Source organism: Trachypithecus francoisi, unplaced genomic scaffold, assembly GCF_009764315.1.
Source record: "Trachypithecus francoisi isolate TF-2019V2 unplaced genomic scaffold, Tfra_2.0 Lachesis_group8, whole genome shotgun sequence".
Classification (NCBI taxonomy): domain Eukaryota; kingdom Metazoa; phylum Chordata; class Mammalia; order Primates; family Cercopithecidae; genus Trachypithecus; species Trachypithecus francoisi.
The window spans coordinates 68,801,151-68,819,548 of record NW_022681473.1 but is presented as its reverse complement, the minus strand read 5'-3'; the positions used below and the strand labels follow the sequence as shown (position 1 = coordinate 68,819,548).

The following is an 18,398-nucleotide window of genomic DNA, read 5'->3' as shown; positions in this document are numbered from 1 at the left end:
TCTCAGTATGAATAGTGACCTCCTGTCTTTCAAAGTTTACATTTTTGTGTAAGTCCATGAAAATGCTGTTGCTATACACACTGTTGTTTCAGGAACCATATCACCTTAGAAGTGTTCTATAATAGAGAATTGTTCTTTTGGAGTAAAATAGCTCATTATAATCTGAAACAGAAGGGACTTCATTTATGAGAAATAGGAAGAAACGTACTACTTTTCTTACGGGAATTCTTTTACATACTAACCATTGAAGAACATGGGATTTTTTAGTTGAATTCTTTAAAAATCCTCTTTTTGCCTTAAAACTTTTATTGTCTTTAAGGGAGAGCGCCTATTTTGTAGTATGGGAACTGGTCTAGTAATTAAAGAGTAGAAATACACATTTGTAATCTGTAATTATCTAGGCACAGGAATAAAGATGGCGTTTTAGAAGTCACCAAGACTTTGTGTTTATTTTGTATTTCCTAACATTCCTTTTTGCTCTACTAAGCTACTAAGAGACATTAATTATAAATTTGATTTTTAGAGATTCTAAGAGATTGAAAAAAATAAACTGCCTTTGATTTGCACATCCAGAATCTTTCTATCTTTAATAGTGATTTAAATAATTCAGCCTATTGTGTAAGCTTAAAAAGAGTCACACGATATGTAAATGTGTTTACACATAGTGGCATAGTGGCATCATGTAGATTGCTAATGTGTGTGTTCCTGGGAGGAACTGTTTTTGCTCTGCCTGATAGCGTCTATAGAAAAGTGGCCCAGTGTATCCAGTTTTTTTTGTGTGTGTGTGGAGACGGAGTCTTCCTCTGTCGTTCAGGCTAGAGTGCAGTGGTGCGATCTCAGTTCACTGCAACCTCTGCCTCCCAGGTTCAAACAATTTTCCTGCCCCAGCCTCCCGAATAGCTGGGACTACAGGCACACTCTGCCATGCCTGGCTAATTTTTTGTATTTTAGTAGAGATGGGGTTTCACCATGTTGCCCAGGCTGGTCTCGAACTCCTGAGCTCAGGCAATCCGCCCGCCTTGGCCTCCTGAAGTGCTAGGATTACAGGCGTGAGCCACTGCGCCCAGCCGTATCTAGTTTTAAATTAATTTTGGTCTCATCTGTGTTTGATGTAGTTAATAAATAAATGAAAAGAGTTTAATAGCAAATAAATAAATGAGATGCAATATGATATGGTTAAAAAAATACTTTTGGAAGTCAGAGCTAACTCTGTCTAGTTCATGTCCTGTTTTGTTGTTTATTCTGTGACCTTAGGCAAGCCACCTAAATTCTGATCTTTAGTTTCCTGTTCAGTGAAATAGGATTAATTGCAATTCATATTGTGAGGATTAAGTGAGCTCAAGTAAGGAAACAGCTAGCACAGTACAGTGCACATAGAATGTGCTCAGTGTACCTTTCTCATTAGAGCCTATAGTCTCGTGATGGATGTCTAGACTGAAGCTTCCTGAGAAGCCTCATAAGCATAAAGAGATAAAGAGAGGAAACACTGGGACACAGAGGATTTTTCCCAGAGCCAACAAGTTTCCATTTTTGTTTCTACAGAAGTTCAGATTTCTTATGGCTAATTGTGTTGGATTGGGTTACATCTTGTTCTGTGCACTTCAAAACAACTGCTACAATTCCGGGGCAGGGGAATAAAGTAACACTTGGAATCAGTTAGTTAATGTACAGTCAGTTGGTCTGTATTCTGTATAATTGTCATAGAAGGCAGAATCTTCCTGGAGAGGAAACACAAATGCTTCTGAAGTAGAATACTTCAGGGCTGTCTCTTGCAAGAGAAATATCAGAGAAGTGAAAGGAAGAGACCATCTGGCCACCAAACTCACAGTTCACAGTTGGGCTTAGCTAGTCTGTGGTCTTGGCTTTCGTTGTGCTGGGTTTCCATGCTTTGGGTAGGCCTTCCAGGACCAGTTCAAGCAACCCAAACAATAAGAAGTGATATATATCATACATTAATTCTTCAATCACTTTGAGAGTAATTTACTCTGTGCCCCTTTGTAGGCATCTCCTTCTTGATGTCAAAGTCCCTAGGAGGCATCTTTAACTCTCATAACGTTACCTGCCGAGCATGGGATGAGAGGAAGTGGCATAGTCCAGTGGACAGTTTTTTCCAGGCTACTGTGAAACCTGATGTGTTATGCCAGCTCTGAAACAGACAGCTTCCCAAGTGACTGAAACCTTAAGGTTTCCCACAGTTTCCATTTCTATTCAGAATTTAATGTTGCTGTTAAAAAGTAATGAGGCGGCTTTCTATGAATGCTGAGATGGTTAGGTAATACACAAACACATACACACATTCCTCCCCTAAAAAAGAAGGAAGCAAAGAAAACCAATACTTTTTGTAAATGCATGGCATATCTCAAAATTCAAAAGAAACTGGTAATAGTAGTTGCCTCTGGGAAGGTGTATAAGGTGGCAGGGCTACAGGGTACAGGTATAGGAAGGGGGACGAATATAATTTAATTTAATTGTATATCCTTTGAATTCTACACCTTAAGTATGTGTTACCTATTCAAAAAATTAAATGTTTTAAATCACCAATAATTCTAGCACAACTATTTTATTTGTGTATGACACTTTCTAATTTCTTACTGTAGGCAGATATGTTTTCAAATGGTTACAATCATTGTGTCTATACTTATATCCAGTTAGGATGCTTTTCACAAGCTAGCTTATAATGGCTATTTATTTCCTGCTGTGATCTGAAAGTTTATGTCTCCCCCAAATTCATATACTGAAATCTTAACCCACAAGGTGATGTTATGAGGAAGTAAGGTCTTTGCGAGGTGATTAGGTCATGAGAGTAGAACCTTCATGAATGAGATTAATAACCTTTAAAAGAGGCCTAAGGGAGCTCATTTGTGACTTCCACCATATGAAGATACATGTAGAAGGTGCAACCTATGAGGAAATGAGCCCTCACTAGAAACCAAATCTGTAGGTGCCTTGATATTGGACTTCCCAGCCTATACAACTGTGAGAAATAAAATTTGGTTGTTTATAACCCACCCAGTCTATGATATTTTGTTATAGCAGTTGAATGACTAAGATGTTTTTCCAGATGTCCAGAAATTGGAGATATGGTATGATTAAGTGGCTTGTTTATATCATTGCGGCCCCAGTTTCTCTATTTCTCTTTGGACTTTTCTTGTCTTCAGCATTGGCTTTATCTTAAGGTTTTGCCCACTTAGAGTTACAGTATGCTGCCAATGGCAATCAGGGCTATAAGCATCCTTGCCCAGTCCAGCGAGAGACAGACACCATGGAACATAAGTACTTTCATCTGAACTGATAAGGTCAACACAGGTCACATATCCAGATGGATGATATGCACTAATTGGCTTAGTTCAATCAGATACTACTTGGAATTGGGCTTGGGGACATGTTCCCTTGAACAAAATCAGAGTTCAGTTAGTAACAAAGAAGTGGAGAATGGTTAACTAGACAGGCAACCAACAGTATCTACCATAATACCTTTTTTAAAAATAATGTTTTTTTCTGATACAAAAAAGTACTTGTTCATTGTCTTAAAAACTCGGAAAATAAAGCATAGTTGGGAGAAGGTACTAAAGAGTACCCTATTACCACTATCCAGAAAACCAACTCAATGTATTTTTCTCCTCTGTATAGTTTGTACATCGTTGAGATCATACACCTTATTAACCATTTCATATTTTAATGGCTATAAAATATTTATTTGGGCTGGGGGCGGTGGCTCACGCCTGTAATCCCAACACTTTGAGAGGCTGAGGCAGGCAGATCACGAGGTCAGGAGTTGGAGACCAGCCTGGCTAACATGGTGAAGCAATGTCTCTACTAAAAATACAAAAATTGGCTGGGCATGGTGGTGTGCGCCTGTAATCCCAGCTACTCAGGAGGCTGAAGCAGGAGAATTGCTTGAACCCAGGAGGTGCAGGTTGCAGTGAGCCGAGATCACGCCACTCTACTCCAGCCTGGGCAACAAAGCGAGACTCCACCCCCCCCCCAAAAAAAAAAACATGGGTGCAGCAAACCACCATGGCACGTATATACCTATGTAACAAACCTGCATGTTCTGCGTATGTACCCCAGGACTTAAAGTATAATAATAATAAAAAATTTACTTGATTGGATGCATCGTAATTTATTCAATGTTTCTTTCACCGTTGAATAAGTAGTTACTGAGTTTTTACTCTAATAGTCCACATAACAATGAATATTATGGCCCATAAAGCGTTTCATTTCTGTTGAATATTTCTCTTAGTATTACTTTTCAGTGTAAAGCTGTGAATCAAAATATTTTACCATATATGTGCGTTTATAACAGTACGGTTTTGCTTTCCAAAAGGGTTACATCAGCTTAAACTACTATCATAGTGTGAGTGAACCAATTTTATTATAACCACTCCAGCATTCAGTGTTGTCATTTAAAAATGTATGACCAGTTTACTAAGTATAAAATGGTAAAATGCTTTTGACATGATCTTTATGTTGGTGGCATTATCCTGTGTTTGCCTTGTTTTATTCACTATAGGGATCTGCAAAGACTTGGAGAACTTCAGTCTGAATTGGCAGGAGTAGCTGATTTCTCTGCCACGTATCTTCGCTGTCAACTACTTCTCATCAAGGTTGGTTTGCATCCATTCCGTTTATGATTGTGATGCTAAAAATGCATCTTTGTGGATCCAGCAGTGTGTGAGGCCATAAGTTGCAAAACTTATGGTCTTAATGCAACCACTTGACAATGGAGAAATTATGTACTCTGCAGTGTGATTACATTTGTCTCTAATTAACAAAATAAATTAACTCATATAGGAATTTGTAAATTTTGGGAGAATTCCTTTATCATAATGTAATTAGAGCAGATTGGATAATCATTTTAGTTGGAATCCCAAGGTTGTAAATGTTTTGTATAATTTGATTAGCAAAGGAATTGTATAAAGTTTTAGACTATTTTCTTAAAATGCTCATTTGAAGGTGAGGTGTGGTGACTCACACCTGTAATCTTAGCACTTTGGGAGGCCAAGGCAGGAGGATTGCTTGAGCTCAAGAGACCAGCCTGGGCAACATAGTGACACCTCATCTCTACAAGAAAATTTAAAAATAGGTGAGTGTGGTGGTGCATTCCTGTATATCCAGCTACTCGGTTGGAGTTGGGAGGACTGCTTGAGCCTAGGAGGTCAAGGTTGCAGTGAGATTGCACTCCATCCTGGAGGACAGACCAAGATCCTGTCTTTAAAGAAAACAAACAAACAAACAAAAAAACAAAAAAACTCATTGCACTTCATCAAAGTTAAAAGGTTAATTTCATTGCTCTCAAAAGGACCAACTTGCTGGCATTTCTTACTCAGTAGTCAGCTATACACAGAATTGGTACCCAAGAATCTATTTAGTTTTGCTGAGTTAAAAAACAATTAAATGAGTTCAGTATCTTTCAGCTTCTGTAGCAGAATTTTACTATAAATTTTGGCACAGAATTTAGGAGAGCCCTTCTCACTTGACAAACTTTTATCTTGGCCCTAGTTCAAAATGTTCTTTGTTTTCAAAGTGATTAATGATATATGACTAAAGTCAGAGTAAATCAGGGAGTCAAAAGTTATTTTCTACTGTGTGATCTTGTGCTAAATGTTATATATACAGTTGTGCAGGTGTGCGTATACATGTAAAGGTGGGTATGTATACTTGGTACTTAAATGGTCCTTGTTAGGTTAGATATGTTCTTTCTAATGTATATATCTGTGTAATCACCACCACAGGCAAGTCATAGAACATTTTCATCACTCCAAGAAGTTCCTTCATGCCCCTTTGCAAAGTTGTTTAAACGGCTTTTCCAAGCCTCTGTGAAACCCCAGGAATTCAAGGAGGCCATGGAGAAGAATCTACTTTTCTATAGTAGCAAAAGATGGGTGAGGAAAGGGAAGCGATTGCTCCTAAAAAGAACACATAATTGTTGGTTATTCAATGACAAGGGGTGACATTGTAGGTAAGGGGCCGAGCCAGAACCCAAGGCAAGTGTATTTAATAACAGGAAAAAAGCTAAATAAATTGTGGTACAGCTACCTAGCAGTATATTCTGTAGTCAGTAATGATCTTTATGATCTATACTTAGGGTGTAATGTTATGTACCCAAAAGAAGGGGAGCCAATCATAATCCCAAAAGACAGTCTACAACATCATAGTCCTAAACTGTTTAAATTCCAAAAGACTAAAATCCCAAAAAACATAGCCCGGAAAAGATCAAAATCCCCAGAATACAATTATGGAAGAAATAATTTTAAAAATTTAAACATATTTGTTTATTTTTTAAAGGGAAATTTATTTGAGAAACATAAAAACACAACAGAATACTTTATATACCACTTAATATAATAAAATAGACAATAACAACAAATTTGCAAGCATAAACACTTAGGTTACTAATGACAGTTGGTTGGGTATAACAGTTATGAGCAGATGAGCCATATTTATAAAGAATATAGTCATAAAGGGAAAGGTATAAATGCATATCACTTGGTTGTTAATTGTGTATACCCAGTTTTTTTGTTTGTTTTTTTTTTGTTTTTTTTTTTTTGAGATGGAGTCTCGCTCTGTCGCCCAGGCTGGAGTGCAGTGGCCGGATCTCAGCTCACTGCAAGCTCCGCCCCCCGGGTTTACGCCATTCTCCTGCCTCAGCCTCCCGAGTGGCTGGGACTACAGGCGCCCGCCACCTCGCCCGGCTAGTTTTTTGTATTTTTTAGTAGAGATGGGGTTTCACCGTGTTAGCCAGGATGGTCTCGATCTCCTGACCTTGTGATCCGCCCGTCTCAGCCTGCCAGAGTGCTGGGATTACAGGCTTGAGCCACTGCGCCCGGCCGCGTATACCCAGTTTTTAACTGTGGTCATATGAAATACTGTACCCAGCAACCTCAAGTCTTTTGACGAGATTGATAGAAACTGTGTTGGGTCACCACTGCATATGCAGTCACCCAAAGAGCTGAGATCTCAAGAAATTTTATCTTTCACAAATGCAGATGTACGAAAAGGATATCTCTTCATTTATCGAGGAAGTTTCAACATTTTATGTACACACTCAATGCTTATACACAAAGTCAGTATTGTGATAATGCAGTTTCATGGAGTCAGATTTCTGATATCCAAGCAGCAGAACCCAGAGAGTCCATGTTGCCCTTTTGTCTTTTTTTTTTTTTTTTTTTGAGACAGAGTCTCACCCTGTCACCCAGGCTGAATACAGTGGTGTGATCTCGGCTCACTGCTGCAACCTCTGCCTCTTGGGTTCAAGCAATTCTCCTGTCTCAGCCTCCCAAGTAGCTGGGATTACAGGTGTGCACCACCACGCCTGGCTAATTTTTGTATTTTTAGTAGAGACAGGGTTTTGCCATGTTGGTCAGGCTGGTCTCTTAACTCCTGACCTCAGGTCATCCACCTGCCTCGGCCTTCCAAAGTACTGAGATTACAGGCATGAGCCACCGCTCCTAGCCCATTTTGTCTTTAGTGTTTGTTCTCTCCTGGCCACTGGCTGATTGGATGGTGCCTGCCAACATTGAGGGCAGGTAGTCTCCGCCTAATACACTCAGATTTATACACTAATCTCTTCTGGAAACACTCTCATAGACACACCCTCAATGTGTAATACAAAATAATGTTTTACCAGGTTTCTGATATTCCTTAATCTAGTCAAGTTGATACCTAAAATTAGGTCCACAAGTCCACCCCTTGTCAGCTTGGCACTCATACGCATCTCCTTAAGCCATACTTAATTTCCAAATAAAGACAATAACAAGGTAATAGTTGTGCCTAACATGATACAGCTAACATGATGCAGCTATCCTGCATACAACCCAAAACACACTAATCACTTCCCCAGAATTTGGATGTCAGGATTTCAACATTTGGGATTGCATGTTTTGGGATTATGATCTAATTCCCAAACTTAATTCTGCTTTCTGACTACAACTATCAAAAAACATGCATACAAGAAATGATTAGAAGTAAATATTCCAGAAATTCCTATAGTTTATCTATAGTTTAGACCTACCACTGTTTAATCTGATAGCCACCAGATCCATGGGACTCTTGAGCAGTTGAAAAGTTGTTAGTCCAAACTGAGATGTGTTATTAAGTGCAAAATACACACTGGATTTCTTAGACTTAGTATGAAAAGAAAATGTAAACTGTCTAATTAATAATTTAAAAAATACTGTGTGGTGAAATGTTAATATCTTGGATATACTGGGTTAAATAAACTTTTTAAAAAAATTAACTTAGTCTTTGTATCTTCAAAATTAACTTACATCTTTGTAATTTAAAAACTGTGGCTACAAGAATATTTAAAATTACATATATATAGCTCATGTTATATTTCTATGGGACAGTGTCAGTCTAGGTTTTCTGTAATATCATTTGATTACATCTGTAATTCAGAAGGACTGAGAAAATAAGAGGCTGTCACAGAAGTTTGTGCAAGAGATGAGGTCATGTGGATGGATAGGTGAGGAGAGAGATGGAAGGTAAAATTGTGGCTCTTAGTGATGGTTTTGAATGTAGAAAGATTGAAAGAGAGAGAAATCTAGGAAAGCTGCTAGATTTCTAGTTGAATATGTTGGTAAAGTGGTTGGGGGCAGGTGTCATTCATCACATAATGAGCATAGGGGAAAAGAAAAAAGAACCACAGTCAAGGAAGATCTAGGTGACTTAGGTTAGTCCAGTGGCTCTGGGAACAAGGAGTGCCTAGAGCCCGGAAGCTGGCTGGCCTGCGCATTCTGGTGAAGCTTTCATGGTTCCTGTCCTCTGCTTCCAGAAGCACTGATCTGTGACACAGAGCTTTCGGGCCAGGAATTGGATCAAATGGTTTAGCCCAAACCGTTGGTCTCATCTTTCTCCATAATAAATACAGCTTATTGGATTAAAAGAAAAAGATTGAGAAGTCCTGTTCATGGTAGACTTTCAAAGGAAAACAAAAATGTAAATCCCAAATGATATGCCAGTCTTTGTGACCTCTGTACTCTGTTCCCTCCTGATGTGTCTGTGTAGGCCTTGCAGGAAAAGTTGTGGAACGTAGCTGCCCCTTTGTATTTGAAGCAGAGTGATTTGGCCTCAGCAGCAGCGAAACAGGTAAGCTTATTCAGACCTTCCCTTCAAATAGGTCTCTCGCCAGGAATTGTCCAGTCCAAGGCAGAGCCAGAGGCCTTCCTATACTTCTCTACGTCTGGTGTGGCCTCCCTAATTTTAGGCTAGGACAGAAGTTAGTGATATGAGAAGGAGCGTAACTAGGGGACACAGCACTCACTTTGGACTCAGGGGACCTGGGTCCTAGTCCCAGGTCTTCCTCTGATTTGCTGAGTGATATTGAGCAAGTTACTTAAATTCCCTGGATTTTTTCTCTTCTATAAAATGTGGCAGTTGGGCCAGGCGCGGTGGCTCACGCCTGTAATCCCAGCACTTTGGGAGGCTGAGACGGGCGCATCACTTAAGGTTAGGAGTTTGAGACTAGCCTGGCCAACATGGTGAAACTTTACTATCATGAATCTTTCATCTGAAAATGTAGCCCAACTCAATTAAGGTTGTTTATATCTTTAGCCTGTACCATCTCTTAAACGTTAAAAGGTCCTTACATATCTGGGTAGTTCATTAAGTAGGCTTTAATTTTATTTGCCTCTAGTTTATTTCTTTTTAGCTTTGAGCAGTTCCCCTTTGTACCTAAGTATTGAGACTTGGTGATCTCTTGCAGGTCAAGTCTTCCAGATAGGAAGTCTGTAAATGACCCAGCAGGAAGCTAATGATGGTGACTGTTATTGTTACATTACAGTTCACCAAATGATTTCAAGTCTATTAGCTTAATTAACCCTCATAATAATCCCATTAGATAGGAATAAGTATTAAGTCTATTTTAGAGATAGATGAGGCAGTTAAGGCTCAGCAAGGTTAAATTCATAGAGCTATAGCTAATACAGTCAGGACTTGAGACCAGATCCTCTGATACCCAGAACCTATTTTCTGCTACAGTGCTGAACTCTTGTCTGATCCAGACTCTCTCTCTCAGACCTGGTATGTGGCCTGTTGTAGAGGAGAATTTAATGACTAGAACCCAATAATTGGGCCATATTGGAAGGATGGGACCAGGGAGCAATAATTTGGAAGGAAAAGAGGAAAGGAATTACCATTGTTGTTTACCAGATACTGTGATAAACACGTTGCATGCTCCGTTTGATACTTGAAACTTCATGATATTGGTACTGTTTCTTCCCTGTTTACAGAAAGGGATTCAGACACTCATGTAATTTAACTTGTCTTACTGCCAATTGTAAGAGAATCTGGAGTCATTTCTGTGACCCCAGAGTGTTCACTGGGAGGCAAGCACAGAAAGGAAAGAGAAGCATCATTTTGATGAAAGTAGCTTATTTGGATAGAACCGAGCAAGATCGTGGACTTGATCTGGGGTCATAGACAATGTTTTCTTGCACTTATTTCTGTCCCAAACTCCCTCAGACCAGGCCCATAGAACAGTCTGTCAGGATAACTAACATCTGGTTAATAGTTCCTGATGCTTAATTCTTGAGGACTTCCTGGGGATTGGGTTTCCACACATAATATATATTAATTTGTTCCCACAGCAGAGTGGGCTTCGTTTAGGGTAACAAGCGGTGCTTTCAGTGCTTTGCAGTTTGCTTAGTGATTAAGCTTTCTTATCTTCACATCATCAACTAAGATGATTTTATTACCAGGTCAGTCTTCTTTTTAAATAGGCAAAATAATTTATTCTCTTTTCACAAGGCATACTATACTAATTTCTTTCAACACTTAAAAGCACAGGGATGTAAAATTCTTTCAACACTTAAAAGCACAGGGATGTAAAATCTCAGTTCAGAGTTTTACCTAAGGTCATTTAACAGTAGAATTCTATGCTGCTCTCAAGTAAGACTATGATATTTTTATCGATTGTTAATTATCTTTTCTTTATAGATTATGGAAGAGACCTACAAAATGGAGTTTATGTACAGTGGTGTGGAGAATAAGCAGGTGGTGATTATACATCACATGAGACTGCAGGCCAAAGCTTTGCAGCTTATAGTAACAGCACGAACTACACGAGGGTAAGATGTGGGGTTGGCCAAAATATGTGGCATGTTCCTTTCAAAGATACTTCAAATGCATTCAGACATCACACAGAAGTTAATGATAAGTAAAATGAGATTTAGGAAAGACGACCTAAGGAATGTGTGATCTATTCATTTTTTTTCAGGTATTACAGATTCTGTTGTTGGGTCACATTAGACCCTTGGAAATCCAGTTGTGTGTCTCCCTTGCTAGAAACCCTCTGGTGACTCTCCATTACATATAGCACAACACAGGACTTTATCTGGCAATAAGGACATTCTGTATCCTCCTACTTGATAGATTTCCTTAAGAATTTATTGCCAGGGACCATTTTTCGGTTCTGAAGGGACTAATAAGCTTTTTGTCAAGCAGAAAGGATAAATTAAGAGGATGTACTGGGAAGTCAGACTACTTCGTTCAAATCTTGCTTTATCTACTTACTAGTTGTTTGGTTATGAGCCTTTCTGTACCTTGTTTCCCTGTACAAAATGAAAATGAAGATAGCATCTATCTCATGGCATTTCTATGAAGAATAAATGAGATAATACATGTAAAAATACTTAGCATGGCACTTGATACGTAATAAGAGCTCAGTGTAATTATAGCTGTAAGACTTTCAGATAACTGGAATTGCCACATTTCATTAATTCCAAGATACACAGTTTTTATTATGGTAACTTCTCTGAAATCAGATATTTTGATGGTGTCCCCATAGTGTTTTTTGTTTTTTACTATTTCATAAAATAAAGGTGCATCTTAAGAATAATGACATCATAGATTTGATACAAAAAAATACTTAGGTGACTCATTGCCAGCTCACAGACATGTTTGACGCTCAGTCAAGCACTGTGTCAACAAGAAAAGTGGCATAGAGATATAAATATGAATGTTTAAACACAGAAATATACTAGGTCAGAAATGACATCCTGAAAAATAAAATATTTTATTTTTTCACTTATCTTGATAGTGACCTCATAAAGTCAGAGAATCATTTAATCATAAAGATATTCATATATGGCCGGGTGCAGTGGCTCATACCTGTAATCCCAGCACTTTGGGAGGCCAAGGTGGGCAGATCACGAGGTCAGGACATCGAGAGCATCTTGGCTAACATGGTGATACCCTGTCTCTACTAAAAATACATAAAATTAGCCAGGCGTGGTGGCATGCACCAGTAGTCTCAGCTACTCGGGAGGCTGAGGCAGGAGAATCTCTAAACCCGGGAGGCGGAGGTTGCAGTGAACTGAAATCACACCACTACACTCCAGCCTGGGCGACAGAGCGAGACTCCGTCATAAAAAAAAAAAAAAGGTATCATATATTCATTTAACAAACGTTTAATCCCTACTATGTGCCAGTTACAGCTGAAAAAACAAAGGTGCTTGTGTGATGGCATCTATACTTTTTTTAAAAAAAAGTTTTTTTTAGTTTATGTATAATTGTTACAAAAATTAAAATATTACAGGGTAAGTGAAAGTTCCCTGGTAATCTACCACTTCTAAAACAACTGCCAGTATTTCATGTGTATACTTCCAGATTTTCCCAAACCATACAAACATAGATTATAAAGGTGTGTACAATAACATAAAGGGAATCATACCATTCTTTGCTGTTCTGCCTCCTATTCCTTTCACCCAACATTATAATATACTTATCTTGTCATGTCATTATATAAAGATACTAATGTTTTTAGGTCTTTACTCAGGCTATAATATTTTATATTTTTCTTTTTTTCTTCTTTTAGATAAAGTCTCACTTTGTCACCCAGGCTGGAGTGCAGTAGTCCGATCTCAGCTCCTCCTCCTGGGTTCAAGCGATTCTCCTGCCTCAGCCTCCCAAGTAGCTGGGATTACAGGCGTGCAACACCATGCCCAGCTAATTTTTGTATTTTTAGTAGAGACAGGGTTTCACCATGTTAGCCAGACTAGTCTCGAACTCCTGAGCTCAGATGATCCACCTGCCTTGGCCTCCCAAAGTGCTAGGATTACAGGCGTGAGCCACCGCACCCAGCCTATATTTTTCATTTGTATGCATTCCTGCTCTTTTTTTTTCTTTCTGAGTTTTGCTGGATTGTTTTCTTTTTTACTCCAGGGGTTTGAAAATTATGCACCCTAATTCTAAACTCTTCAAGTGAGAGGCAGTAGAACATACTGGTTAAGAGGGCTGTGGTACCACACTGCTTGGCTTCAGATCTTGACTTTACCATTTGCAAACTAAGTAACCCTTGGACAAGTTACTTAACACTTCTTGGCCTCAGTTTGTTCTCATAAGTTAAATTGAGATTATAGTAGTACTTACCACTTCCTCACAGGGTAATTGTAAGGGTTATTAAATTATTATATGCAAAACCATGTATTTATTTATTTATTTTATTTGTTTATGAGACAGAGTCTTGCTCTGTTACCCAGGCTGGAGTGCAGTGGCGCGACCTCAACTCACTGCAACCTCTGCCTCCCGGGTCCAAGCAACTCTCATGCCTCAGCCTCCCAAGTAGCTGGGACTACAGGCACACATCACCACGCCCAGCTAATTTTTTGTATTTTTAGGAGAGATGGGGTTTCACCATGTTGGCCATGCTGGTCTCAAACTCCTAGCCTCAAGTGAGCCACCTGCCTTGGTCTCACAAAGTGCTGGGATTACAGGTGTGAGCCACCGCCCCTGGTTGGATTATTACAGGCAAAGTCTTTAAAATGGTGTCTGTCACGTTCATTATAAATACTTGATACATGTTAACTAATATTAGTTTTAGTAATACTGTTATTACTTATATTTTTAATGAACATACTGAACTTACATTTATCAGCATAAAAAGTTAAACAGAATTTATGGTCACCTCTCTAAGATCAAGATGATCTAGGCCGGGCGCGGTGGCTCAAGCCTGTAATCCCAGCACTTTGGGAGGCCGAGACGAGCGGATCACAAGGTCAGGAGATCGAGACCATCCTGGCTAACATGGTGAAACCCCGTCTCTACTAAAAAATACAAAAAAACTAGCCGGGCGAGGTGGTGGGCGCCTGTAGTCCCAGCTACTCGGGAGGCTGAGGCAGGAGAATGGTGTAAACCTGGGAGGCGGAGCTTGCAGTGAGCTGAGATCCGGCCACTGTACTCCAGCCCGGGCGACAGAGCGAGACTCCGTCTCAAAAAAAAAAAGATGATCTAAGAGATCAAGATGATCTGAGATCAAGATGAAGATTTTAGTATGCTTTTGTTTGTCTCTTACTGCTTAAATAATTTGGGCCAGTTAGCTGGGCATGGTGGCTCACGCCTGTAATCCCAGCACTTTGGGAGGCAGAGGCAGGTGGATCACGAGGTCAGGAGTTCAAGACCAGCCTGGCCAAGATGGTGAAAACCCATCTCTACTAAAAGTACACAAAATTAACCAGGCGTGGTGGTGGGCGCCTGTAATCCCAGCTACTCCGGAGGCTGAGGCAGAAAATTGCTTGAACCCAGGAGAGGCGGAGGTTGCAGTGAGCCGAGATCGTGGCACTGCACTCCAGCCTGGGCGATAGAGACGCCATCTCAAAAAATAATAATAATAATTTAGGCCAGTTAAGGTCTAAATAATAATAACAATTTGGGCTAGATGCACTGGCTCATGCCTGTAATCCCAGACTTTAGGAGGCCAAAGCAGGAGGATGGCTTGAGCCCAGCCAGGAGTTTGACCCCAGCCTAAGCAACATAGTGAGACCCTGTCTCTAAAAAATGAAAATGAAAAATTAGCTGGACATGGGTGGTGTGCATCCTGTGGTCCTATTTACTTGAGAGGCTGAGTTGGGAGGATCCCTTGAGCCCAGGAGTTCCAGGCTGCAATGAGCCATGATCATGCCATTGCACTCCAACTTGGGCAACAGAACAAGACCCTATCTCTTAAAAATAATAACAATAGGCCGGGCATGGTGGCTCAAGCCTGTAATCCCAGCACTTTGGGAGGCCGAGACGGGTGGATCACAAGGTCAGGAGATCAAGACCATCCTGGTCTACATGGTGAAACCCCGTCTCTACTAAAAAATACAAAAAAGTAGCCGGGCGAGGTGGCGGGCGCCTGTAGTCCCAGCTACTCGGGAGGCTGAGGCAGGAGAATGGCGTAAACCCGGGAGGCGGAGCTTGCAGTGAGCCGAGATCACGCCACTGCACTCCAGCCTGGGCGACAGAGCGAGACTCCGTCTCAAAAAAAAAAAAAAAAAATAATAATAATAATAACAATAATATGGCTGGGTGCGGGGGCTCACGCCTGTAATCCCAGCACTTTTTGGAGGCCGAGGCGGATCATGAGGTCAGGAGATCGAGACCATCCTGGCTAACATGGTGAAACCCTATCTCTACTAAAAATACAAAAAAAATTAGCTGGGCGTGGTGGCAGGCACCTGTAATCCCAGCTACTCGGGAGGCTGAGGCAGGAGAATGGCTTGAAACCAGGAGGTGGAGCTTGCAGTGAGCCGAGATCATGCCACTGCACTCCAGCCTGGGCAACAGAGTGAGACTCCGTCTCAAAATAATAATAATAATAATAATAAAATAATAAAAAAAAAACTTGGAAGTTTGTTTCAGCTGATTATGTTTTTATAATGTAGCTTGTATTAATTTTTATGTTTATAAATATAATCTTTTAAAGTTGTTAAGTACATAATCCTTCTATATCCTTGTTTATTTTTATTTTTAATTTTTTTATAAAGTATTTTTTATTTTTAAAAATAATAGAAACATAGTTTCACTGTGTTGCCCAGGCCAGTCTTGAACTCCTGAACTCAAAGGATCCTCCCACCTCGGCCTCCCAAAGTGCTAGGATTACAGACATGAGCCACCACTTATAATCTTTATAAGTTTAGCTACAGCTTTGCCACCACTGTTCTCCGTCGCCTTTTAAATTCCTTTGCTCTCATACATAAATGGAATTCTTTTCCAATATTTCCATATTGCTATGGTGCCTTTATTTATTTATTTTATTGGGCAACCCCCGCCAAACCAGAATAGGTTCATAGAGACTCTCTGCCTCTGCTATGTTCGTTCCCTTTTAGTATTTAATGTTACAGTTGGATGTCTTATGTCAGCCTGGTTCTCTTCCCTACAGCTTATTTTTCATGCTGACACCTTTAAAATTTTCTTTCTTTAATTTCACCAGGATATATCTAGGTATGTGTTTTCTTTCAATATTCTTGCTGATCTTCAGTGGGAGTTTGAAGTATCAGCTGTTTTCAGCTTGGGGATTTTCTTTTTCCCCCATTATTTCTTTACTTCTTCTATACACTTTAGTCTGTCACACTGAACACTGGATTTTCTGGATCTGTTTTTCCTATACCTTTTCTTTTGTAATTTCAATTTCTTTGTTTTCTATTCTATATTCTGAGTAAATTCTTTTTTTTTTTTTTTTTTTTTTTTGAGACAGAGTTTTGCTCTTGATGCCCCAGCTGGAGTGTAATGGCACAGTCTCAGCTCCCTGCAACCTCCACCTCCCAGGTTCAAGCGATTCTCCTGCCTCAGCCTCCCAAGTAGCTGGGATTACAGGCATGCGCCACCACACCCGGCTAATTTTGTATTTTTAGTAGAGATGGGGTTTCTCCATGTTTGGTCAGTCTGGTCTTGAACTTCTGACCTCGGGTGATCCGCCCACCTCAGCCTCACAAAGTGTTGGAATTACAGGCCTGAGCCACCGCACCTGGCCAGTAAATTCTTTAATATGCTCTTTTTAGTTTATCACTTCAGTTTACATTGTTGTCGATTCCACTGTTCTGAACTGTTGACTTTGATTTCATTATTATGTGTTTTATTTCCAAGTGTGCTTCTCTACTATTTTTTTCTTTTCTTTTTCCTGCTGTAAAGCTTCTCATCTTTTCATCTGCTGTTTCTGTAGTAGTTTCTCTTGCTTTGTCAGTGTAATATCCTTTTAAATCCCTGTTAACTCTCACCGAGGTTGTTGATTAGAATTTTAAAAAAAGTTTTCTGTGCTTTCTTGCCTTAACTGTTTTTGAGAACTGCTTGGTCTTATTTACAGCTCCTGATTGTCGTTTACAACACCTAGTCATTTTCCATTGTCTTTGCATACTTACAATGAAAGTCTAGACTAGTTTAAATTGGTAATTTGTATTCTTCTTTAATGATTGTTAGCCCCGAGTGAGCCTCACTTTCATAGCTTTCCTTCCCTCACACCAAAGGAAAAGTAGGAGTTCTTAGTATTAGAGGCCTACTTCATATATATGGCATGTTGAAGAGGATGCCTGGTGTTTTTTGACGTTTGGGGAGAGTTCCCAAATCTTTTTGTATTTTACTGCCTGGAGTCTCTCCAAGATGATTCTCTATATAATCAGGGAAATAAATAAGGAAATGACACTGCTTGGCCAAATTGCTTTCTTTTGTGCCCCTGCTTGGCTGGAATTCTCCCTTCTAGCCCTCTTACTCCTTGTGGTCTTTGGTGGGTGACCTCACTATGAAATTTCACTTCCATTTCTGGTAGAAGATTAGTTTAAAAACTTTCAAGTGCTACTTTTTTTTTTTTTTTTTTCAGGAAAATAATTAGAATGAATGTTGCTTCCAGAGTAGGTTTCCATTTGCCATCTACCCTCGGGCCCATTTTTTATTCATTCAGCAAATACTTATTGAATGCTGCCTGTGCTAGGAAATGTATGATGAAGGATACAAAGTCTACTCATGGAGACTATATTTTATTTTATTTTTTCATTTTTATTTTTTGAGACAGAGTCTTGCTCTGTGGCCCAGGCTGGAGTGCAGTGGCCGGATCTCAGCTCACTGCAAGCTCCACCTCCCGGGTTTACACCATTCTCTTGCCTCAGCCTCCTGAGTAGCTGAGACTACAGGCGCCCACCACCTCGCCCGGCTAGTTTTTATTTTTTAGTAGAGACGGGGTTTCACCGTGTTAGCCAGGATGGTCTCGATCTCCTGACCTCGTGATCCGCCCATCTCGGCCTCCCAAAGTGCTGGGATTACAAGCTTGAGCCACTGCGTCCGGCCAAGGAGACTATATTTTAATAAAAAGACTAAACATGATTCTTTTACATATTTTTATATAAGGAAAGAGTACTTGTTTTATCTCAGTGGGAACTTTATTCCTCCAATGAATAAAATATTAAAGAAAACAAGTGGAAGTTTCATGCAGAAATTACATACAAGAAATAGGAAGAAAACATACAAAGGTCAAAACTTAGTAAGTCATATGGACCTAGCATGTTGCCTGGATTATTTAGGTATGCATTAACTTTTTCCTGAAATGAAATGTTCTCAAGTACTGTGAGGCCAAATAAATCAAGATAGAGAGGAAGGAACACCATCTGTGTCCATGGGCAAAGTAGTAACAAAACCTTTTCCCCTCTTGC

General features: G+C 39.8%; 1 protein-coding gene across 3 annotated transcripts in view; it reads left to right on the top strand.

Moving 5' to 3' along the window:
- INTS4 (integrator complex subunit 4) overlaps positions 1–18,398 on the top strand; it is a 110,278-nt gene that overhangs the window by 78,674 nt on the left and 13,206 nt on the right. For all 3 annotated transcript variants that reach the window (XM_033205904.1, XM_033205905.1, XM_033205903.1), the window contains 3 exons: positions 4,514–4,607; positions 9,010–9,090; positions 10,939–11,069. In XM_033205904.1, coding sequence (XP_033061795.1) covers positions 4,514–4,607; positions 9,010–9,090; positions 10,939–11,069 — 306 coding nt within the window. The remainder of the gene's footprint in view (positions 1–4,513; positions 4,608–9,009; positions 9,091–10,938; positions 11,070–18,398) is intronic.